General features: G+C 43.9%; 1 protein-coding gene across 3 annotated transcripts in view; it reads left to right on the top strand.

The window, feature by feature from the left end:
- Window positions 1-25,994, top strand: part of LOC124556753 (transcriptional activator protein Pur-beta) — a 346,413-nt gene that overhangs the window by 256,055 nt on the left and 64,364 nt on the right. For all 3 annotated transcript variants that reach the window (XM_047130752.1, XM_047130751.1, XM_047130753.1), the window contains one exon: window positions 7,041-7,156. In XM_047130752.1, the coding sequence (XP_046986708.1) occupies window positions 7,041-7,156 (116 nt within the window). The remainder of the gene's footprint in view (window positions 1-7,040; window positions 7,157-25,994) is intronic.

The raw sequence follows: 25,994 nt of genomic DNA on the forward strand, positions 1-25,994 counted from the left end.
TCTATTAATATTTGTAAATATATTATCAAGACAAGCAAGGCCCCTGGTAGGTTTGGAGTTAGTATAATACAGGTTATATTGCCTAAGTACATTCTTGAAATCTGTCACAGTTTTTTGTCCTGCAAAATATCAGAACTTGAGTTGACGTCCCCTCCAATGATAATAGTATATTGTTCCCATTTTGGTGTACAGAGGGACATTAATAGGTCATCAAATTTCTCAAGAAAGATACTGGGGTCTTCACTAGGTGACCTGTAGACTACTACTACTGATATTTTAAGGCACTCAGTTACTATACCCCATGTTTCAAAGTGCAGTTCCTCATTGGGAGTGTTGAGATGTAGCTTACTATACTTTTGTGTAGGCAGTGCTTTCACATATATTGCTACTCCACCATTCAAGTGGTGTTTCCTACTGTAGCAATTAACTAAAGTATAATCATCCAGTACTTTGTAACCTAGTTCTTCCTCTTTGCACCAGTGTTCACTTATACATAAGATATCAAACATGTTTTCATTGTAAAATTCATTAACAATTAGGTTTTTATCTGTCATGCCCTGTGTGTTGAGGAAACCTATTTTAAACTCCCCTTTTCGCTTCACTTCATTTACATGTTTACCTGACTGACTTTACATACTGTTACTATAAAACAGTTGGCCAGGTTGTAACCAATGTTATAGAACCAGTCGCACGAGTGAGTTGTAGGCAGTCTCCTTTGTAGACTGATTGCACTTTGCCAGTATTCTACCAATAAACCAAAGTCTGCCACCTACTTTACCCATGATTGAGCCTCTGTGATCATTCCATTTAATATCCCTACAAAGTGTTACATCCAGATATTTGTATGAGTTGGCCGATTCCAACACTGACCTGTTGATGTTATAGTCATAGAATATTACATTTTTTCATCTTGTGAATTGCTCAATTTTATATTTCTGAACATTTAAAGCAAGTTGCCAATCTTTGCACCACTCTGAAATCTTTTCAACATCTGACTGAATATATATGCAGCTTCTTTCAGATAGTACATCATTATAGATAACTGCACCATCTGCGAAAACACTGATGTTGCTGTTAAAATTGTCTATGAGATCATTAATGCACAATGTGACAGCAAGGGTGCCAACATACAACCCCGGGGTTCAGTGTGGGGTGGCAGTGGGGTTAGTGGACTGCTGTAGCCTGTTGTGGGGTTGTGTACCACTGTGGCCTACAGTAGGGACGAAGCCTCTCCGTCATTTCTAGGTCCCCAGCACAATACAATACAATGGTCCCAACACTTCCCTAGGCCACACCAGAAGTTACTTCTACATCTTACGATGATTCTCCATCCAATGTAACATGCTGTGCCCTCCCTACTAAAAAGTCCTCAATCTGGTTTTAAATGTCACTTGATACCCATATGATTGTACTTTTGACAACAAGTGTTGGTGTGGCACTGAGTCAAATCCTTTTTGAAAATCAGGAAATACTGCATCTACCTGATTGCCTTGATCCAAAGATTTCAGTATGTCGTGTGAGAAAAGTGAGAAAGTTGGGTTTCACATAATTGATGTTTTCGGAATCAATGCTGGTTGGCATTGAGGAAGTCATTCTGTTCAAGGTACCTCATTACCTTTGAGCTCAGAATATGTTCTCAGATTCTACAACAAATCACTGTCAAGGATACTGGGTGGTAGTTTTGCGGATCACTTCTACTACCCTTCTTATAGACAGATGTGACCTGTGCCTTTTTCCAAGAACTGTGCATGGTTTTTTGTGCAAGAGATATATGACAGATTATAGTTAGAAGAAGGGCTGACTCAGCCACAAATTCAGCATAGAATCTGACAGGGATTCCATCAGGGCCTGGAGATTTGTTCAGTTTTAACAATTTCAGTTGTTTTGCAACACCACTCACACTAATCCTTATTTCATTCATCTTCTCAGTGGTATGAGGACTAAATTGGGGCAATTCTCCTGGGTTTTCCATTGTAAAGGAACATTTGAAACGGATTAAAGCATTTCAGCTGTTGCTTTCCTACCCTCAATTTCAGTTTCTGTCTCATTCACTAGGGATTGTGTTGTGTTGTCTTGTTGTCACTGTAGGCTTTTACCATGGGAAGCATGTTGTCTGGTGGCCCGTATCCTCTTTGTATAACACAACTGCATGCATGTATTAACAGAGTTCTTTATTCATAAGAATAAGAATTTACTGAACTTGAGGTAGTCCAGGTGTTGTGGTACAAGCTTTCCCTAATAGTCCATGTTAGCCTCACTGCTGGTGAAGTACACATCCCGCTATGCACACTACTCTGGTCACTATGTGCTGATTCTGACTGCAAGTGACTCAACTCGGTGACTCACTGGATGACTGACTGGGCCCTCTGGTCCGCACTGGCGATCTAAATACTGGCGGTCGAGAGGACATTGGTGGTACGTTTCTTGCGAGTGTGTCTTTGGCCTCTATCAATCTTCTCGCAACCTCTTTACCGCCTCGTGTGCTGGCGACAGCTTACGCCAGTACAGACTGGACACTAATCTTGGTGCCATTACAGATGACCCGAATTCTTTGGGTTCTGTGGAAGGTCATTTGTCAATATTCTGGTATGGTAGTCATTGAAGGCATCACGCATTGCTCTCGACAGCCAAACACGTTTCACTCAGTGTCTCTCTATATATATACCTACACTTTGTTTAGCACCTGTTATGCAGTAACCTCTGTTTCTATGGAAGTTTCTTTAAAGCAATTATATACCATGTAGGCTGTTCCCCATTATGAACTGTTCTTCTGGGTATGTATATATCTAGTGCATTGTCAACTGTTCTTTTAAACGAGTCGTAGATCCTTTACATGCACCTGCCCTGTGTTGAAAATTTCAAGTTCCTCATTTAGATATGGCGCTACTGATTTTTTTATCGTGTTTACTGACCATATGTCTCTTTCTGCTTGTTTTGATTGTCCTTTGTACTTCAGTAATCATTGTTACCACAACTGTTCTAGGCAGTTTTCAGAGAAGGCATTTAGTAATATTTCAGAGGATGTCTTATCACACCCACAACTAAAAAAGCTGTAATTTTCCCAGATGATTGGTGGATGATTAAAGTCTCCCCCAATGATTATAGTGCAATTGGGGAACTTGCATACAAGTGAACTGAGGTTTTCTCTTAAGTTTTCAGTTATTTCAAGTGATGAGTCTGGTGGGAAATATGAGGAATCAATTATCATTTTATGCGGACTCTTGATACTGAGTCTTGCCCAAATAATCTTACGCGCAGCTGCAATTTCTATCTTGGTGGATTTTAGTTTCTTGTCTTGTGCGACAAATATGCCACCTTCATTTCTCATTCCCCAAAGATATTACTATAAATTTCAGGTTTCAACAAGCTTTCTGTACCTAATATTATGTGAGCTTCATTACTTTTCATGAGTACATCAAACTATTTTACTTTGTTGCTAATGCTCCAGCAGTTCACAATTAGGATTTTAATACTCTCACCTGTGGGAGGCACCTCTTGCGATGTTACATTGATACTTCCAGGTTTCCTACAGCTGTTGTTATGTGGATTGGATGGAGAGTCGTCTAATTTAGAAAACCCTTGTATGCACACCACGTGCTGTTTGGTACCTGAGTAGCAGCCTCTGATGTGTAGTGCACACCTGACCCATTTAGGAGGCCCCTACAGTTCTTGACCCTCCCTTCCACTTGACTCAGAACCAGAGGGCAACGTTTCGTTCAGGAGACAATGCTGCAAATTGTGAGCTTAATTGAAACTCCATACGCAAGGCGGGTCTTCTCAACATTCTCTGCCAGTCGCTGGAATGACCCAAGTATGACCTCAGAACGGAGGTGACAGGCATCATATGTTCCATTATGTGCCACAGTCTGCAGTTGGTTGCACCCTGTTCCCTCAGTAGCTACTGAAATAACCTCTTCAGCATATTGGATGAGGTCCCCAGGCATATAAACTGAGTGCACCTGGTGTCCTTTCCTCTCTCTTGCTGCCATTTCTCTAAGTGGTACCATTATCCCCCATACATTTGAACTGTTGACGATTAGTAGACACCTACCCTTCTAAGTTTCCCTTATCTTGACACCAGACAAAACAGGTGGAGTGAGTCCCACTGGCTCAGTTTCAGTGAAAGACAGCTCCTCAAACTTGTTGGTTAGGGGGATTGGTACAACACCCCGAGTCCTCTCTGTGGTCCTCATCAACCCTGTACAAGACACCTAGATCTGCCATTGACATGCCATTCACAGTCAGTTTGACGAGTCGTGACAGAGCCTATACTTTCTGCAGAGAAGACAGGATCCACAGGAGAGGATAGTACTTGAGATACCTGTGGTACTGGTATCAGAAGTACATGACTCTCAGGAGCTCTTCTAACACACCGATTTGCCACAGCTACCACTTGTATGACAGTAGTCAGGGCGATTTCCAGCTGCTTATGAATGTCAACCAATACATCCCATGTTAAAGAACAGCATTCACAGTAGGGATGCATTTTTTTGGTTCAGAGTATTACAAGGAAGTGAACAAATAACTTTAAATGGAGTCCTCTGATTACCCTATAATCTGTTGAGTTAAAAAGTTGCTTATTCCATATAAGAATTGAAGCAAGTACACAAAATGAGATTTCTATTTAATTATAATTGTTAGCAAACTCAAAAACAGAGTTAATTTGCCATAAATGCAGGTAATGTGTAGGGTTAATCCTCCTTAGGGAAAAACTAGATATAACACAATATGTTAATTAGAAAATCTGTTACAGTAACTAAACTGCAAATGCTGATTTACTACGAATGGCTTGTAGATTATGCAAAGGACAATGGTAGGTTCTGAAAATTCTCCAAAACATATGTTTATGTTTGTTGATATACAATGAAATTCAGGGGTGATGTATTCTTTGGTAGTTACAACAGTTGTAGGTGAGCTTGCCTCAGGAGAGCATACAATGGCTTTGACACCCTTTCCTGCCAAATCAGTGCAGGCATCCAGGCCAGAGTGAGTGCAACTTTATACTAATAACTGGTATCATATTGCCAAGTTCTTTGTAAATTTGATTTGATTTTGTAATCATATACAATATCATCACATACCCTCTCAGACCATGGAATTTCATTTTGTTTCCTCAACCTCCTCCTTTTCTGCATTCTTCTTCTTTTTTCAGGAAGTGTGTATTCAATTTGGAATGAAAAATTTTGCTACCTATTGCTTGTAGCTTCAGGAAACTCCCTATTTCAAACACTACATAAGGGTTACTACTGTTTCCTGACAAGCTACCGTGAACAGTTTTCACCACTTTAGTTATCCACTGGGAGATTCTTGGAGGGAAGCAATATATGAAGGCACTCAGAAAAGTAATGCCTCTCAAATTTTTATGTGAACTCTTAAAACTTTTTAAATAAAACAAACTTTATTAGCATTATACATCTTTAACTATGAGAGACCAATTTGTTGATACCGTCACCCTAGAATGTGAGATTTTGTTGACATAGTCAGAACTTCACCTCTGCGTGTTCCACTTCATTGCTATCAAAGTCAAGTCCTCGAAGGTGTTCTTGAAGGTTTGGAAACGTGTGAAAATCGGATGGTGCCAAATTGAGACTATATGGAGGGTGATCGATGACAGTGAACCCAAAGCGTTGGATTGTTGAAAATGTCGTAGCACTCGAGTGGTCTCACGTTGTCATGCTGAAGGAGAGGGTACTCCATGTGTGGACGGACTCTTCTCTGGTTTGAAACTCAATTACAGCATGACATATCTCACACGCTGACATTGTTATAGTGTGCATCACCATCTTACACGCTAGAATTTGGAGCCCTCTAGTGGCAGAGTCTACCTGTATCAGTGAAGCCAGAAAGTCAACTGAGTAATATGCATGACATGTAATACTTAAACTGATATTGAGAACAGAATAAAAAATTTGGAGGCATTACTTTTCAGTGTACCCTCGCCCGAGTATTGCTTGAATCTTCTTGGAGCATACTTTCTCCGTATTATGAACAGTACTTTAGTGAATTCTTAATTATTTTGTGTAATGGTAGTGCACAAAATCAGCATGGAAACTTCTTAATAAAAGAAAATATGAGAGATGTTAACCAGAGGATATGTGATGTATGGTTTTTGGCATATTTTGTGAAACCAAAGCACAATGTGTTTTCTGATGAGCCCAACAATGAGACAGATTTGGAACTGCAAATCAGGAACTTTTATAAGTAATTTGAAGATTAATCTAACTAAGAATATAACCTTTCACTAATTTTCAAAAATTAGTATTGAAATAGCCCACAATATGCTTGCTAATAATACCATTACCATCAAATGAATGTATGCCCTCATTCCCTTCATAATTCCACGGTTACATTCATTTAGTATTAGAGATGTATTTCAGTTCCTGGTTGGATTTTTAATGAAAACAGAGTGCCCTTAAGAGAGTGGGGAAAGCTGGCACAAATAGTCACAGCATTGTTTGACCTAAAGGAGAGTGTCAAAGGGGCTGATGAGAAAACTGAATTTGCAAATGCTTGAAGATGGATGCCAGTTATCCCATGAAACTTACTCTCAGATTTTTGAGAACTAGTGTTAAGTGAAGAATGTAGAGATATTCCTCAGTGTCCAGTGTATTGCCCATGTAGGAAGCATGAGGACAAGATTAGATTAATTACAGCATACACTGATGCATTTAAACAGTTATTCTTCCAGTGCTCCATATGCGACTTGAACAGGAAAAAACCCTAACACGTGGTACCGTGCTTAGTACCTTCTGTTATGCACTTCAATGTAGTTTGCAAAGAGTATATGTAGATGTGGAAGAGTATCTCCATGTCCAGTTTTATCCCAAAGTATGCCATATTGGGTTGTGTGGGGAACATATTGCCTCAAGTTTTCTTTTTTATTTTAAAATGTCAATTCAGGATCAGGGAACCAAACTTTCTGGTGTGGTATTTGTCGCGTAGTAAATTGGACTGTGTTACTCTGGAGTCATGAGTGGATCAACTGATGTGTACAGAAATTTTTCAGACATGTAAAATATCATCTCTTGTCTCTATTACAGGCCAGCAACAACAAGGAGAACAAGAGCTTGCAACGAAAATGCTCCTGATACAGTCAAAGAGATTTTATTTGGATGTGAAGCAAAACAGAAGAGGAAGATTTATAAAAGTAGCAGAAGTAAGTTTTTGTTTTCATCTCATTGTTTGCTGCTGCCATTATATATAACACAGATACGGCTTATTTCTGTATATTAATCTCTGATGTTGGGGAATAAAAGGCTTAATTTGTGTGCTACATATTGCAGTTTGTACAGTAAAAAGAGTGAAGGTCAACACCACAACTGATCAGACACTGTAGATGATGGTGTATTTTCTTCTCAGTGAACACTGGTGGTGCAGGAATTTATAGCTATTTTCATTTCATTCTGAAGTGTTTGAAAAAACTTAGTGTATGTGCCATTTTGGAATAAATTCTGATCAAGCTTCTTTCCTGTAAACCATATTCAACTTTGGAAGAGCTCTAGAGTGCTTTGTTACATCTCCTTTTCTTTGCATAGATTTGTGAAATTAATTAATTATTGTTTTGTGTGTTCATTATAAACTGTAAATTTTGAGGTAGATGCTATTCTTACAACAACATTTAGGTGATTTTTCGAAGGCAGGATATAGGTACTGGCATATTTGAAGCTGAGAGAATGGCTTGTGAGTAGTGCTTGTGTAGCTCAGGCATCAAGTTCATTGCCAGGGAAAGAAAGGGTCTAGAATTGAGACCTGGTCTTTCACAGAGTTTTAATATATCTTTGGAAGTTTCATAGCAGTACACTCTCAGCTGTAGGATGAAGTTCATCTATACAGTTATTGGAGGGGGAGTTGTGGATGGGATTAAATCTTTTAGTTTTTTGATATTCTTATACATTATACCAACTCTGGAAGTAATATAAAACTTTTTGCATGCCTGGTTTCTACATTGAACTATATTCTTGCGATTCTATCACCCCTCCACAACCAGTGTGCAATACTTTATTACGACAGCAGTTAACCTACCATTCTTCACATTGAGAATCTTCTTTACAGTTTTATTTTTTTCAGACACACTGCAATCCCTGTTGAACTGACATTGTCTAATTCCATTTTAAGTTGTTCAATACATGGTGGGCAGTTTACTTTGAGTTTGGCTGCACTGAAAATTCTCGAATTATATCAACATGTAGGTAATGCAACTAATCGTCGTTGGTGTATAACATGAATTTGAGAATTACAGTCATTATCCCTCTTGTAAATCCCTATGTATATGATTGTTCAGTCTTAACTTTGACTTGTGCAGTTATAAGTAGTCATTTAATACTGTTGCAAATTGGTACTTTTGGTAGCAAAGAATAAAGATGTGATAAGTGGAGGCAGTATAATGTGTGAATATTTCATCCAAACTATTTTGTAATTATTCGCCTATTTATACCAAGCCAAATCCAAAAGGTATGTTGTGATTGATGGCAATTGAGAATTTGACACAGTCACTTAAAATTCATAAATAAAATACTGGGAGGAGATATAAATATAGTAGGGAATGTTGTTGCTGAATGTAAATAGTTTAGGCATAAATGAGACCATTCACTGAATAGAAGAAGCATGGAGTTGTCGAGAGGCACATACAAAAGAGAATGAAGACTTTGCTAGCATTAGAGAAGAAATCCTGTGATGAGTGAGAGCCGAGAAACTGGAGGTGGCTTTGTGGACAGGTTCGGAGAGAAGCAGTAGGTGCACATACTAGGAATGTGGCCCTGGGGATTTAGGGGGGGGGGGGGCTGGTGTACAGTCTAGACACAAATATATGGGTATGAGAACCAGAGAGGTGCAGTGCCTGATGATGAGGATGATGATGATGTTGTGGGTGGGGATGGGGTGACAGTATGATGAAGTATGATGAAGGCTGGGGGGGGGGGGGGGGGGGGACTTGTTGGGTAGACGATGTGGTGACAGTGAGTTAGTGGACATTTAGGCCAACAGGAGTGCAGGAAGTGTTGCAAGGATAATTCCCAGTTACATAGTTCAGAAAAGCTGGTGCTGGAGGGAAGGATCCAGATGGCACAGGTTGTAAAGCAGCCATTGACCTCAAGCATGTTCTGTTCAGAGTGTTGTTCTGCTGGGTTTTCAGCTTTGTTCTGGGCTACAGTTTGGCAGTGGCTGTATGTTCTGGTGGACAGCTAGGCCAGGGCCAGGGAATGGTGATTGCCTGACCTGTTACCTTCCCAAATTGCCAATTTGTCCCTCTGTCAGGTGTTCGGGAGGTGTGATTTGAGGTGTGAACAATCACCTAGGGCAGGTGAGCCCCCTCTGAATGGGGGCCCACAGTTGGAAACAGCACGCCATTAGAGATGCTGGCAATCATGGGGGATTTTCTCGCAATCAGCCAATCATCTTCACAGTCAACAGCTATGAAATGTAAACAGAGTGAGGCGAACAATTCAAAGATCCTCCCAGTGGCACCATGGTTCATTGTGGTTTCATGTACTGAAGACAGTCAGTCTTTAACTAGGGTAAATCCGTTTATTATTCAGAGAGGTGTTGATACAATTGCTGGCACTGTGAAATCATGCTCTTGTTTAGCCAGTGGCACTTTGCTTTTGGAGACAACTACTTACAGCTTCGCTCCTCCACGGCTATCCTGTTCAGGTGAAGTCCCATCGCACACTGAATTATTTGCATGGTATTATTTACACTAGGCTGCTCTACGGTCTGACTGAGGCAGAAATCCAAATTTATCTCTCTGATCATGGTGTCATTGCAGTCCATTGGGTGATGAAAAAGGTTGATGCATCCTTAGTGCCCACACACACTTTTTTTCTGACATTTGAAAGAGTAGTGCTTCCATCGAAGGTCAGAGCAGGCTATTAAGTTACCACAGTCTGACCATACATTCCAAAGCACTGCTACCAGAGTCATTGTTTCAATCACACTCAAATGTCCTGCCCAAACCTGACCAAGAGTGTAACCTGTAGTAGGAATGCTCACAAGGACGATTGTCTCCTCCTCCTGCCCACTGCATCAATTACAATGGCAACCATGCCGCCTTGTCTCCCAAATATCCTGTGTATCTTGAAGAGCAGGTCATTCTGGAGATGTGGGTGAAGGAAAAGGTGCCTTACCCTGTTGCTAACAAGTTGTTGGCTAGTCGGAAACACTGCATTTTACTGTCCGGCACTTACAGTACTGTTCTTGCTACATCTTGCTCCACGAAGGGCAGGGACACGCAGACATGCGATCTCAAATTCAGCACCGTGGTTGTAAGATCCCCCAGTGTGATGGTAGCATCCCGGTCTCCTCCTCCTCCAGCTGTGCAACAAGTCACCAAACTTTCGCCTCACGGAGCGAGGTCACCTGCTACATAACCGACTGGCTGGAAAGGACAGAAGAAATACTCCCACGACGACTTTTTATGTCCCTGCAGCCAACAAACTCCTGAATCCTCATCTGCCACCCACAAAGGCTCCAAGAAATCAGAGGCAAACAGTCTTCTCCTTTGATAACTCGGGGATCTTCTTCAATGGTGTCATCAAATTGGACCCTCACTTAGCTGACCTCCGTGTCACTGGTGTGCACTGTTTTTCTGCCTTGGACTCCTCAGACCTTCAGAGATGCAAACTGACAGAGGGAGAATGCCAACACCTCTGTAGATCTCACAGGGCAGGATCCTCAAGCTTCTGCCCCAGAAGCAGAGTGTCTTCGAAGGCTGACACCAGGCAGCTGCTGAGGTGACATCCCTTCATTTCTTCCTTCCTCCCCTTTCCATGTCATGACTCACCTCCAATGGAACGTTCATGGCCTTAGATTTAAAAAGAGGAAATACAGCTGCTTTTGGAATCACAGCATCCACTTGTCCTCTGCCTCCAGGAAACAACATTGCATCTTCACAACCGCTTTGCCCTCTTGCATTTCTTTCTAGTCCACATTAACCTTCACCCTGAGGACAGCATTCCAACTCATGGGGGAGTAGTGCTGCCCATTCAGGATGACATTCATACTCGAACCATCTCCCTGACTACCCAGCTTCAAGCTGTTGCAGTCTGCATTTTCCCTTTATACCGTTTACATCCCTCTGTCATTCATTGTCACCAGTGCAGACTTCCTCCATCTTATTGGGCAACTACCTCACCCCTTTCTGCTGCTCAAAGGCTTTAATACGCACCATTTGCTTTGTGGTTCTCCCAGAACCTGTTCGAGAGGTGCCCTCTTGACTGACCTTCTCAATCAACATAGCCTCATCTGCCTTAGTACGGGAGCACCCACATTCCTTTCAGAATCCACGCTCACCTACTCCCATTTGGACCTCTCCTTCTGCACTGCCTATCTTGCCCATCATCTTGAGTGGTCCATTTTCTCTGACATATACTTGAGCAACCATTTCCCACGTACTACCTGTTTGCTGTCTACTACCCTGCCTATGTGCACACCTAAATGGCAGCTTTCTAAGGCCAACAGGAGACTTTACTCCTCCCTGATGACCTTAAACATACAACATTTCCCCAGTTTTGATTTCCAGGTAGACCACTTCACCAATGTTATCCCCCCCTGTGGGCCTGGGGGTTAGAATAGGCCCGAGGTATTCCTGCCTGCCGTAAGACGTGACTAAAAGGAGTCACACACCTTTCGGCCTTTATGTAATGGTCCCCTCTAGGGTTTGACCTCCATTTTTCAAAATTTTCGCGAAGAGTGGGCCAATTGGGGAAGGGCGCCTTACATGGTGTGTCGTGTCCATCGTGCATTGTGATCTTTAGGCCACTTTCTGATCATGGCATTGCAGTCCTGCTCACCCTCCGTCTCTTGAGCAAGGACACCTTCCTGGGTGTGTTTCCCTCAACCCACTATGCAGTGTCGTTTTCTGCATTGACGAGGACCATGGAAGTCCTTGCGCCTCATATCCAGCATGGTAGCCAGTCCGTTGTGGTGGGGCTGCCAGGTACCCTGTTGGTTGTAGCCCCCGACCCCACAGGGATCACTCTGCTGATGCCTGCGCTGTTAACTGCCCATGTATGCCAAGGAGTAGATGCCCATCACCCTGAGGCATCGGGACTCCTGGCAATTGCCATCCTGACAATTGCCATCCTGACAGGTGGCCTTTGCTGTGGCTGGGTGGTGCCCATGTGGAGGGCCCCTGGTCAGAGTGGGTGGCATCAGGGTGGATTACATGCCATGAAGCATAATACGTCATCTCTTGCTGGTGGTCTGCCGCCAGCAGTCTCTAAGTGGGCAGAGGTCTAACTTCAATGCTAAGAAACATGACCTTAAATTGTTCCCTCCTCGGCCACACCATGGGAGGAACACCAGGCTAAGGATGGCAGTGAAGCTTGTTTGCCCCGGTACCTCGTATGTACGAGAGTTGATGGGGAATCTGTCATGTCCATGAAGCCTCAATTTTTTGTGAAGCATTTGGAGGACAAGTTTGGGGAAGTGGAGGGCTTGTCCAAAATGCACTCTGGGTCAGTCTTGATAAAAAACAGTATCCTCTGACCAGTCTCGGGCATTACTTGCTTGTGACAAATTAGGGCATGTTTCTGATACCATCACGCCCCATAACAGGTTAAATATGGTCCAGGGTATTATATTCCACAGGGACCTTCTTTTGCTGTCTGACGACAAGCTGCGGGCCAATTTAGAGCAGCGAGATGTTCATTTTGTCCAGCGCATCCATCGGGGTCCGAGGGATACTCAGGTTGCCATCGGTGCCTTCATCTTGGCCTTAAAGGATGACACATTGCTCAAGAAAGTCAAGGTTACGGTCTACCGCTGTGGCATCAAGCCATATATCCCTCCCCCCGATGTGGTGCTTTAAGTGCTGGAAGTTTGGCCATATGTCGTCCTGCTGTACTTCCAGCATTACATGTCGAGATTGTGGACATCCATCACATCCCAATACTCCATGTGCCCAGCCTCCCATCTGTGTCAACTGTGGAGAGCATCATTCACCTGCTGGACCAACTGACCTACACTGAGGCTAAGAGGAAATTTGAGCACCTACATCCTGTGACTATGACCTCCTCTTACGCCGCCCCTATGAGAACAGTTGTCACCCCAGCAGCTCCTTGCATTCCTGTCGCCTCTCAGAACCCTTGATGGTGGTGGTGGAAGGGGGGGGGGTCACTTCCCTTCCTGTTGCTCTCGCACCACCTACTTCGGGAGCAACACCCCATCTCTCCCCCAACCATCGGGGATATCAGTCCCCATTTCTGAGCCAGAGAAGCGTAAGTCGTCTTCGGCTCCTCTTGCTAGAAAGGGGTCCCTTGGGTCACTCACTTTCCAGGTTTCTGCTAGTGGGAAAGATGACACCTGCCAGCGGCTGAAGAGCCCAAAAGCAGCTGGTCGTAGGGCTTCACGCTCATCCTCAGTCCTGGAGACTGAATCAGTGAAGTCCTCCCAGCCAGGGAAACCCAAGGAGCAGTGAGAGAAATCCAAAACGAAGATCCCCAAGATCAAGGGAATTGCACTGGCACCCACACCATTGCTACCTACAAGCCTTGCGTCTGCAGATCATGTGGAGATTCTGGGATCCACTGAGGACCTAGATCTCACCGGTCACTCAGACACAATGGATATAGACTGCTCAGGCAAAAAGTCAGTGGCAGCAGGTGACTCTGAGGAGTAAACTGCCTCATTGAATGTTCCATGCCTTCCCAGTCTCACGATGATGTAATCCTCCAGTGAAATTGCAGCGGTTTTTTCCACCAACTGGCTCAGCTACGGCAACTGTTAAGCTTTGCACCTGCTTTCTGCATTGCCTTCCGGGAAACGTGGTTCCTGGCAATGCGGACCTCTGCCCTCCGCAGCTATAAGGGATACTACAGGAACCGTAGCGACTATAATCGAGTGTTGAGTGGAGTTTGCGTTTATGTCCTAAACTCAGTCTGTAATGAAACTGTGCCCTTTCAAACCTCTCTTGAAGCTGTGGCTGGCAGAATAAGGACGACGAAGGAAATAACTGTCTCCAATGTATATCTTCCTCCAAATGGTGCAGTATCCCTGACGGTATTAACTGCACTGACTGACCAACTCCCAAAACCTTTCTTACTTTTGGGAGATTTTAATGCCCATAACCCCTTGTGGGGTGGCACCGTGCTTACTGGCCAAGGCAGAGATGTCGAACCTTTACTGTATCAGTTCGAACTCTGCCTCTTAAATACTGGGGCTGCTACACATTTCAGTGTGGTTCATGGTAGCTACTCGGCCATTGATTTATCAATTTGCAGCCCAGGACTTCTCCCATCTATCCACTGGAGAGCACATGACGACCTGTGTGGTAGTGACCACTGCCCCGGTGTTGGGCCCACAGACGGCTGCCCAGATGGGCTTAAACAAGATGGACTGAGAAACTTTCACCTCTGCTGTCACCGTTGAATCTCCCCCACACAGGAACATCAATGTGATGGTTGTGCGTGTGACTACAATCCTTTCTGCGGCAGAAAATGCGATCCCTCACTCTTTAGTGTGCCCCCAGCGAAAGGCAGTCCCTTGGTGGTCGCCGGAAGTCTCTGAAGCAATTAAAGAGTGTTGGCAAGCTCTACAGCAGCATAAGTGGCACCCTTACCTGGAGCACCTCATAGCCCTTAAACAGCTCCATGCCCGCATTCATCAACTTATGAAATGACGGAAACGGAGTGTTCGAAGAGATCGTCTCTACCATTGGGCGCCAGACGTCACCTTCCCAAGTCTGGGCAAGGATCAAATGTGTTTTCTGCTACCAGACCCCAACAGGTGTTCCCGGTGTTAACATAAATGGCATGTTATCTACAGATGCAATTGCAATTGCCGAGCTCTTTGTTGAGCACTATGCTTGAGCCTTTGCATCGGAGAATTACCCCCCAGCCTTTCACACTCTCAAATGGTGGCTGGAAGGGAAAGTCCTCTTGTTCACTACACAGTGAATCCTATAAGGCCCCATTTACAGAGTGGGAGCTCCTCAGTGCCCTTGCACATTGCCCCGACACTGCTCCTGGGCCAGATCGGATCCACAGTCAGACGATTAAACATCTCTCATTTGACTACAAGTGACATCTCCTTGTCATCTTCAACAAGATCTGGTGCAGTGGTGTCTTTCGATCACAATGGCGGGAGAGCACCATCATTCTGGTGCTCAAACCTGGTAAAAGCCCGCTTGATGTGGATAGCTATCAGCCCATCAGCCTCACCAACGTTCTCTGTAAGCTACTGGAATGTATGGTGTGTCGACTGTTGGGTTGGGTCCTTGAGTAATGTTGCCTACTGGCTCTATGTCAGGACGGCTTCCGCCAGGGTCCCTCTACCACTTATAATCTAGTGTCCCTTGAGTCTGTCATCCGAACAGCCTTTTAAAAACACCAACACCTGGTTGCCATCTTTTTTGATTTACGAAAAGCGTATGACATGACCTGGCCAAATCATATCCTTGTCACATAACACAAGTGGGGTCTCTGAGGCCTGCTTCTAATTTTTATCCAAAATTTCCTGTTGCTTCGTACTTTCTGTGTCCCAAGTTGGTGCTTCCCATAGTTCTCCCCACATCCAGGAGAATGGGGTCCCGCAGGGCTCTGTATTGTGTATAACTCTGTTTTTAATGGCCATTTATGGTCTAGCAGCAGCTGTAGGGCTGTCCGTCTCACCCTCTCTGTATGCAGACGACTTCTGCATTTCGTACTGCTCCACCAGTACTGGTGTTGTTGAGTGGCGCCTACAGGGAGCCATCCACAAGGCGCCGTCGTGGGCTCTAGCCCACGGTTTCCTGTTTTCGGCCGCAAAGTCGTGTGTTAAGCACTGCTGTCGGCGTCATACCATTCATCCGGAACGAGAACTTTACCTTAATGATGATCCACTCATTGTAATCATCATCATTTCATCCCCATCGATGCGCAAGTCGCCGAAGTGGCATCAACTCGAAAGACTTGCACCCGGGGAACGGTCTACCGGACAGGAGGCCCTAGTCACACAACATTTATTTAATGGAGACATAGATTTTTAAGACTTGTTTTTGATGCCCGATTGACTTAGCTTCCTCACTTTCGTCAGCTTAATGGAAGTGCTGGCAGCACCTCAGTGCCCTCCACTGCCTGAGCAACACCAACTGGGGTGCAGATCACTCTACGCTGCTGCAGCTCTACAGAGCCCTTGTTTAATTGTGCTTTGACTATGGGAGTCTGGTTTACGGTTCAGCGGCACCCTCAGCATTGCGTTTGCTCGACCCAGTGCACCACTGTGGCGTTTGCCTAGCGACAGGAACTTTTAGGACGATTTCGGTGACCAGCGTCCTGGTGGAGGCCGGAGTCCCTCCATTGCAATTTAGGCATGCACAACTGCTGGCCAGTCATGTTGCACATGTTCATAGTTCTCCTGTGCTTCTGAATTACCGTCTCCTTTTCCCACTCGCAGCAGTTCATCTCCCACATCAGCATCCCAGGTCAGGGCTTCCAATTGCTGTTCGTGTCCGATCCCATCTTTCCTAACTGGAGTCCTTGCCTTTACCACCTATACTTGAGGTCCATTCACGTACACCTCCATGGTGCACACCTAGACCAAGGCTTCGCCTGGACCTTTCACATGGCCCTAAGGACTCAGTTAACCCTGTGGCTCTCCGCTGTCACTTAATCTCGATTCTTGACATGTGTCGAGGCCACGAAGTGGTTTACATCGATGGCTTAATGGCTGATGATCACGTCGGCTTCACGTATGTCCATGGAGGACATATTGAACACCCTTCCTTGCCCGATGGCTGCAGTGTTTTCACTGCTGAGCTGGTGGCTATATCTCGTGCTCTTGAGCACATCCACTCAGGTTCTGGGGAGTCGTTTCTTCTGTGTACCGACTCCTTGAGCAGCCTGCAAGCCATTGACCAGTGCTACCCTTGCCATCCTTTGGTAGAGACCATCCAGGATTCCATCTATGCCCTGGAATGGTCCAGTCGTTTAGTGGTGTTTGTCTGGGCCCCAGATCATATCGGAATCCCAGGCAATGAACATGCCAACAGGCTGGCCAAACAAGCTACGCGGGAACCACTTATGGAGAACGTGTTCTCTGCTACTGACCTGTGTTCAGTACTATGCTGCAAGGTTTTGCGGCTTTGGGAGACAAAATGGCATAACCTCAGCACACACAACATACTCACAACATACTGTGTGCCATTAAGGAGACCACGAATGTGTGGCAGTTGTGCATGCGTGCCATATGTAGGGACTCTGTGGTTCTCTGCTGGCTCCACATTGGCCACGCTTGGGTGACACACGGCTACCTCCTGTGCCGTGATGACCCACCTCAGTGTCGGTGTGGCGGCCAGCTGACTGTGGCCCATATCTTGGTGAGCTGTCCTTCTTTGGCTGCCCTGCGATGGACTCTTCAGTTACCGGACTCGTTGCCATTAATTTTAGCTGACAGTGCCTCATCAGCTAATTTAGTTTTACATTTTATACATGACGATGGGTTTTATCATTATATATAAGTTTTAGCACATGTTCTTTGTCCCTTTATGGTCTCTACTCTAATGCTTTTAGGGTGGATGTTTTAAGGTGTCGCAGAGTGACTGGCTGTTACTTTTTATTCTCGTGTCAGCCAGCCACGGTCATCTGTTCTCTTGTTTTTACCCCTTCTACCTGTTTCTTGCTTCTCTCTGTGGTTTTCTTTTCCTGTTTTGTCCATAGTAGTGTTGGTTGTCCTTCTGTCATTCTTCTGGTTCTTCCTTTCTCCTGTTATTGTACTGTATGTCTCCTTTATTTTCTTCTTTCCCTTGTGTAATTATTTTACTGGGAACAAGGGAGTGATGACCTCGCAGTTTGGTCCCTCCACCCCCCCACCCCCCATCTCCCCTGTCCTCCCTCTTTTAAACCAACCAATGTTATCCTTACCACTGCAGAACGTTCCTTTCCTTGCACTTCATCTTTACCACACCATGTCCCAGTCACTTGGTTGACCGAGGTGTGCCGCAATGTAATACACACACAGAGATGGGCTCTCCGCATATTTGACTGTCATCCTACAATTACAAACTGCATTTGTTATAAACAGTTGTTTGCACAGTGTGCATTCTTTGGGAGAGCATAAAAGCTAGCAGTATTTCATGTATTAGTTCTTTTAACAGTTCCACTCCCTCTTCTGTGTCACATTGGCTAACCTCCAACTGGACGATGTTCACATTCAGATGTTGCAGAACCTCTCTCTTGCAGGCAAGCACTTTCTCCTTCGCACGTATAATCACATCTGGGCAGAGGAGACGTTTGCCAGTTGCTAGTGTGAAGCCAGTGTCATACCCAGACCTAAGCCCGGTAAGGCCAAACATCTTCCTTCTAGCCACCACCCTCTTTCTCTCACCAGCTGTGTGTGCAAGGTAATGGAACGTACAATTCTTGCCCGGCTAGTATGGTGGCTCGAGTCTCACAATTCACTAATTTCTGTATGATATGAATTTTGTGTATGCCATTCTTCAGTTGACCATCACGTGATTTGGTCATCCCATGTCATAAATGATTTTCTGCGCAAATACCAGACTGTGGCAATGCTTTTCGATTTACAGAAAGCCTACAACACCTACTGGAGAACTGGTATCCATCATACACTCAACACATTGGGCTTCCGAGGCCACATGCCTCATTTCCTTCAGGAGTTTTTAAAAGACTGTGTTTGCGATGTATGTGTGGGTTCTACCTTGTCGGACACCTTTATCCTGAAAAATGGCATGCCTCAGGGCTCCGTCCTGAGCAACGTCCTCTTTGCTATCACCATTAACCCTATAAGGGCCTCTCTCCTGCTGGGCATCTCTGGCTCCCTTTCCGTTGACGATTTTGCCATCTATTGCAGTTCTCCATGGATGTGTCTCATTCAGCAGGATCTTGAGCATTATCTCAATCGTCTTTACTTGTGGAGCATCGACAATGGCTTTCGCTTTTCGACTGGCCAAACCGTTTGTATGAATTTCTGGCAGCGTAATAGGTTTATTCCACCATATGTATATCTTGGGCCTGTTGCTCTTTCATCCATTGAAACTATGAAATTCCTGTGGCTCCTGCTCGATATGAAAATTTTTTGATCCTCCCACATGTTTTACCTGGCCACCCACTGTCCCTGGTCCATCATTGTCTTCTGTGTCCTCAGCAGTACTTCCTGGGGAACGGATCAGACCACCCTCCTCCATTTGTACTGGTCCCTTGTCCATTTGTAACTAGACTATGGGTGCTTCATTTATGCATCTGCACACCCATCTGTCTTACACCATCTAAATACAATCCACCATTGAGGAATCCATGTGGCCACTGGTGCCTTTTACGCTATCCAAGTTGAGAGTCTGTCTGGAATTCTGCTGAAATACCGCTGTCATACCACCATGATTTTCTCCTCAGCAGATACACATGCTGTTTGTCTGCCATGCATGCCCACCTGCCCTATGCCTCCTTCGATGATTCCTTTGACCACCAGTATGGGGTGCGACCCTCTTCTCTGTTACCTCCTGGGGAACTTCATGCTGCCTGCCACTTTCCCAGTGAGTGTGAACCTTTGACTACCTTGGCTTCGTGCAGCAGCCTGTGTTCTACTAGGACTTCACTCACTTCCTAAGGACACTTCTCTAGACTCAGTCTATCGCCATAAGCTTCTCAACCTTCGCATGGAACTTTGCAATAGTACCTTTGTGTACACTGATGGCTTTTTGCCTGACCATGGTGTCAGGTGTTCCTTCGTCGTTGGTGTGAATGTTTTTGGTATCTGCTTCCAGAACACTGCTCAGTGTTTACAGTGGAGCTCTTTGCCCTGTATCAGGCCATGCAGTACTTCCGGCGACACAGCCTTTTAAATTGTGTCATTTGCTCTGGTTCTCTCAGTGCCCTTCAGAGTCTGTGTGTGCTGTATGTTGTCCATCCATTAGTGCAGCGGATCCAGGAAAGCTTTTGCTTGCTGATTCTTGATGGAGCCACTGTGGTGTTTATGTAGGTCCCTGCTTACGCCGATCTGACAGACAACGAGACTGCAGATGCTGCTGCCAGGACTGCAGTCATTGAACCTCGGCCTGCTATTCTTCCATTCCCTCTGATGATATCTGTGTTGCCCTCTGTCAGCGGGTGATGCCACTTTGGCATCAACACTGGTCTTCCCTTCATGGGAACAGGTTCCGGGGAATTAAATCTCTCCCAGTGGCTTGGCCGATCTCCTCTCGGCCCTCTCGCTTTAAGGAGATCATTTTAGTTAGGTTGTGCTTTAGGCCGTGTCTTTTTAGCCATCGCCATTTAAGTAATGATTCTCCTCCTTGTCCTCAACTGTTGATGGTTCACCATTTGCTTTTTTTAAACCACTTACGTTCTCCTTCGTGTTAACCGTCTGAATTATTGGCCATTTTAGCAAACGACATGAGGGCTGTTGACTACATTTAATTTTTTGTCTGTCATAGCAATATGGTAAAGGACATTCAATCTTAAGTTGAGGACCATCTTTGTCTCTATGGAGTATTTTATGGACCTTACTCCAAGCCTATGTTTTTAGCTGTATTTCCTTCCGTCGATTGGGCTTAACATGTAGTTGTTTTTGACTTATTTTTCGTCTTCGTGTTTTGCTGTGCTGTCATGCGGCCATATGACCCTAGTTGTTTTTGCCACATAAAACAAAACAAAACAGAACAGAACAAAGTTGACTCCCCCCCCCCCCGCCGCCCCCCTCCCTCCCCCCGGGGCACAACACGCTGCTGAGAACAACATGCTCTAGCTCAAAGGCTGCTTCACAATCTGTGCCATCCAGAACCTTTCCTTCATCACAAGCTTTCGTGAACTATTTGGATGGGAGTTAATCTTGCAACATTTTCTTCACTCCTGTAATCCTCCTTGTCTCAGTCTCCACCAACCACAGTCCTCACACCCACTACCTGACAATTTTCCCTTTCTCTGTCCTGTCAACCCCTCTTAAACCGTGTATTAGTGTTATCATAATCGTGTGCCACACCTCACCAGCTCCAGTAATCATGTGTCACATGCCTCGACTGTGCACCTGCCACCCCTCCTCCCATATTCCTAGCGTGTATACCTGCTGCTTCCCTCCAAGCTGCTAGCTACCTGTCCCCAGCTCCTACTCCTGCTTTTAATAGTTTCCACAAAGAAACATTGTCTCAAAATATGGTAGAAAACCCAAAGAGATTCAGGTCATATGCAAAGTACACCAGTGGCAAAAAATAGTCAATACCGTCACTGCGCAATAGCAATGAAAATGTTACCGATGATGGTGCCCCAAAAGCAGAGTTACTGAATACAGTTTTACGTAATTCCTTCATGAAAGAAGACGAAGTAAATTTTCCAGAATTCGAAACCGATAGCAATGGAAATGTTACCGATGATGGTGCCCCTAAACTAGAGTTACTAAATACAGTTTTCCATAATTCCTTCACGAAAGAAGACTAAGTATATTTTCCAGAATTCGAAACCGGAACAGCTGTTAGCATGAGTGACATAAAAGTAGATATCTTAGGTGTTGCGAAACAACTCAAATCACTTACGAAAGGCAAGTGTTCCTATCCAGATGGTATACCAATCAGGTTCCTTTCAGAGTATGCAGGCACAATAGCGCCTTTCTTAACAACCGTATACAACTGCTCACTTGACAAAAGGCCTGTTCCTAAAGACTGGAAAGTAGCACAGTTCACATAAATATTTCTGAAAGAAAATAGGAATAACCCATTGAATTACAGATCCGTATCACTGACCTCAATTTGCAGTAGGATTTTGGAGCATGTAGTGTACTTGAACATTATGAATCACCTTGAAGAAAATGACTTATTGATACTTATCCAACAGGGATTCAGGAAATATCGTTCTTGTGCAACACAGCAAGCTCTTTTTCACATGAAGTAATGAGTGCTGTCGACAAGGGATCTCGGGTCGATTCCATATTCCTAGATTTCCCGAAGGCTTTTGGTACCATTCCTCACAAGCAACTATTAATCAAATTGCGTGCATATGGAGTATCATCTCAGGTGTGTGACTGGATTCGTGATTTCCTCTCTGAGAGGTCACAGTTTGTAATGATAGATGGTAAATCATTGAGTAGAACAGAAGTGATATCTGGCATTCCGCAAGGTAGTGTCATAGGCCCTCTGCTGTTCCTGATTTATATAAATGATCTAGGTGATAATCTGAGCAGCCCCCTTAGTCTGTTTGTATATGATGCTGTAATTTACTGTCTAGTAAAATCATCAGATGATCAATTCCAATTACAAAATGATCTAGAGAGTATTTCTGTATGGTGCAAAAAGTGGCAATTAGCACTAGACAAAGAAAGGGCGAGGTCATCCACATGGGTACTAAAAGGAATCTGATAAATTTTGATTACACAATAAATCACACAAATCTAAGCGCTGTCAATTCGACTAAATACCTAGGAATTACAATTACGAGCAACTTAAATTGGGAAGACCACATACTTAATATTGTGAGGAAGGCGAAACAAAGACTGCACTTTGTTGGCAGAACACTTAGAAGATGTGACAAACCCACTAAAGAGACAGCCTACATTACACTTGTCCGTCCTCTGCTGGAATATTACTGCACAGTATGGGATCTTTACCAGGTACGATTGACGGAGGACATCGAAAAAGTGCAAAGAAGGGCAACTCATTTCATTTTATTGCCCAATAGGGGTGAGAGTGTCACTGATATGATATGCAAGTTGGGGTGGCAGTCACTGAAACAAAGGCGGGTTTCTTTGCAGTGAGATCTATTTATGAAATTTCAATCACCAACTTTCTCGTCCGAATGCGACAAAATATTTTTTTTACTCCCACCTATGGAGAGAGAAATGATCATCATAATAAAATAAGAGAAATCAGAGCTCGAACTGAAAGATTTAGGTGTTCCTTTTTCCCATGCGCCATTCAAGAGTGGAATGGTAGAGAAGTAGTATGAAAATGGTTCGATGAACCCTCTGCCAGGCACTTAAGTGTGAATTTCAGAGTAACCGTGTAGATGTAGATGTTCCCATCTTTCTCTCCCGCTACCCACCCAATCCAACACAACACAACCCCCACTTCAGTTCACATGCTGATCTGCCATCTTGTCATTATGTGTTCAACCAGCAGAATGCAAGATGTGTGACAAAAATAAACACTGTGAGCAATCAGGCAACACTTTCCTGCTCTGCTTGTGTAGACCGGTGTGCTCATCTCATCCAAATGTCCAGTCTGGGTTTCAGCTCCATACAGCCATATTGTGCGTTTTGAGAGCACCATTAGTGAAGTTGAGTTTTTGTTGTATGTCACAAAAGTGGAACAGTGGCAATTTTAGAGCAAAAACATGCAATCAAGTTTTGTGCTAGAGTTGGGGAATCCACAAATGTCAGCTTTGAAAAGCTGAAACAGGCCTATGGGGAACATTCCTTATCAAGAGCACAAGTTTTTTGCTGGCACAAATCATTATTGGAAGACCGAGAACGAATTGAAGATGAACCTCGCTGAGGGAGCCTTAAACTTCAAAAACCAATGAAAACATCGAATGTGTGCATGCTCTTGTGAAATCAGACCATGCTTAACACTAAGAATGACAGGTGACCTCTTGAATTTAAACACTTTCACCATACATTAAATTTTGACCAAAGATTTGCACATTTTGTTTGCTCCTGTAATCCCCCATGCCTCAATCTTCACTAACCACAGTCCCCACACCCACTACCCAACAGTTTTCCATTACTCTGTTCTGTCAACCCCTCCCAAATAATGCCTTTGTGTTATCAGCTTGCATCAAAATGCTGCAATAACCTCGCAACCGAGAGGAGGACAGTCAAAGTAATCAGAGCATTTAGCTTCTTGAGAGGATTGTCAACGACCATGAATTGTTCAGTCGTATGATCACTGGTGATGAATCCTGGATTTCTGAGTATGATTCTGAGACAAAGTGGCCAAGCGAGGAGCGACACACTGAGACAGCTCCATGACTGAAAAAAGCTCAGATGAACAAATCAAAGACTAAAAAAAAATGTTGATTCGCTTCTTTGACAGAAGGGATATTGTGTGTACAGAATTTATTCCTGCAGAATACCAAGTGTTTTACAAATATGTCCTTGAAAGGCTGAGGAAAAGGGTGAATTGAGTGAGACCAGACATTGCAGACAAGTGAATGCTGCACAATGACAACACCCCATGTCACATAGCCACTTCCATCACGGAATCTTTTACCTCAAAAGGTATTCCTATTATTCCCCAGCCTCCCTAGTCACTTGATCTGTGTCCTTGTGACATTTCTTTTCCTGAAATTGAAAAATGAAAAGGACATCAGTTTGGGATTCTGAAGAACATTCTAAAGAATGTGCCCAACATGTTAGAAGCCTACAGAAGCTTTTCAGCACTGCTGCCAAAACTGTGAACAACATCTCTGCCAAGGGGATCTGCTTTCAAGTGAATGATATTGTTGTCTGGAGGGGGGGGAATCTTTGGTAGATACAAAAATCAGTCTCCTTAGTTTTCTCACAGAGCTCGTAGAAGTGCACTGTGTGTGTGTGTGTGTGTGTGTGTGTGTTCTTTGGTCTTCCTTCAGTTGTTACCATTTCCATTTCCTTGTGTATGTTTTTTTTTTTACAAGTCTGTCTTGACTTCTTGGATCCAGATCATAGTGAGTTCTTTTCTAATACCGACTAATAAGGCTCCAAACACTGGGGAAATTATCTGGAATTGACTGTGCTGCCATTGGAATTATGCTACCACAAACCGCGTCTATTATCTTGACCTAATGTTAGAAGTCTTTCAAATGTTCCATTGGAACTATGCTACAGTCAAACATAGATGCAGGTAATGATTTGAAAATAAAGTCAGATGTTTGAAACAAATCACCATTAAAAACTGGATGCAACTGTGGCGGAAACCTTAATAAATAAACAGAGTTGCTGTTCCTGTCTGCCAGTGCAATGTTGCAACTGCATAAATAATAAATTCTCTAGACTCAGTTGCACTAGTAGTTTGTATGTGATTTCCTGTACTGATGCACTGCATATTCCCAGAACCTTTCCAGCAAATATATGCCTTCCATTTGCCTTCCAGTATACTGATCTACGTTTTTGTCCCATCTCATACCAGTTCTTAATATTTCCCCACAAGTATTTAATGAGTGTGACATGCTGCATTTTTGAAATTCAGTGTGTACAAGATATTGATTAGTTAACCAAAGTTATAATTTTCATAGTGAGATTGTGACAAATGTCTTTCTTTACACGTGTTGATGTGATAGGTATTGTGAGGTTCTCCACATATTATCATTTTCAGCTGGTGATTGTGATATTCCTTGTTTCAGCTTTATTTGGTGATGTAGTCCATAAGCTGCCACCATTGTGTACAGGTGGAGCAGTTGTAAATTGGCTTCCTTCCATTCATTGTTTGTCGTTTGTGGAGTGTTGAGGAGTCCTTTATCTGTATCTCCAGCTTTTTGTTCCCTGTTTTCCCCGGAGTCTGGTGCTGTCATAAGGTCTTCTATAAAGATGCTGTGTCTGCCAAGATGTTGGTTATTCTGTTTTGAGTGTATTTTGAGATGCATAGAATTCTTTTCATGCAGCCGGCCGGTGTGGCTGAGTGATTCTAGGCGCTTCAGTCTGGAACCATGCGACCGCTACGGTCACAGGTTCGAATCCTGCCTCGGGCGTGGATGTGTGTGATGTCCTTAGGTTACTTTCGTTTAAGTAGTTCTAAGTTCTAGGGAACTGATGACCTCAGGTGTTGAGTCCCATAGTGCTCAGAGCCATTTGAACCATTTTTTTTTTCCATGCATGCTTAATGCCTGTATTCATTTGAAACTTGAATATGTGAGGTATCATCACATTAGTAGTATGCTGTATGATGCAGTCATCACAACCTTTATGTTGAACAGTCTCAGGGCTGTTCTTAGAGATAGTAGACACAGTTTCCTTAGCTCAGTACTTGCTTTTATCTCTCTTACTATTCTGTCTTCATAGTACGTAGAAAAGGTTTTGCCTGTCACCTGCAGTGTAATTCCAAGGTATTTGTAGCTTTTGACTATTTCCAGTTCTTGTTCCCCATAGATGAATTTGTTGTTGTTTAC

This window comes from Schistocerca americana, chromosome X, assembly GCF_021461395.2.
Source record: "Schistocerca americana isolate TAMUIC-IGC-003095 chromosome X, iqSchAmer2.1, whole genome shotgun sequence".
Lineage (NCBI taxonomy): Eukaryota > Metazoa > Arthropoda > Insecta > Orthoptera > Acrididae > Schistocerca > Schistocerca americana.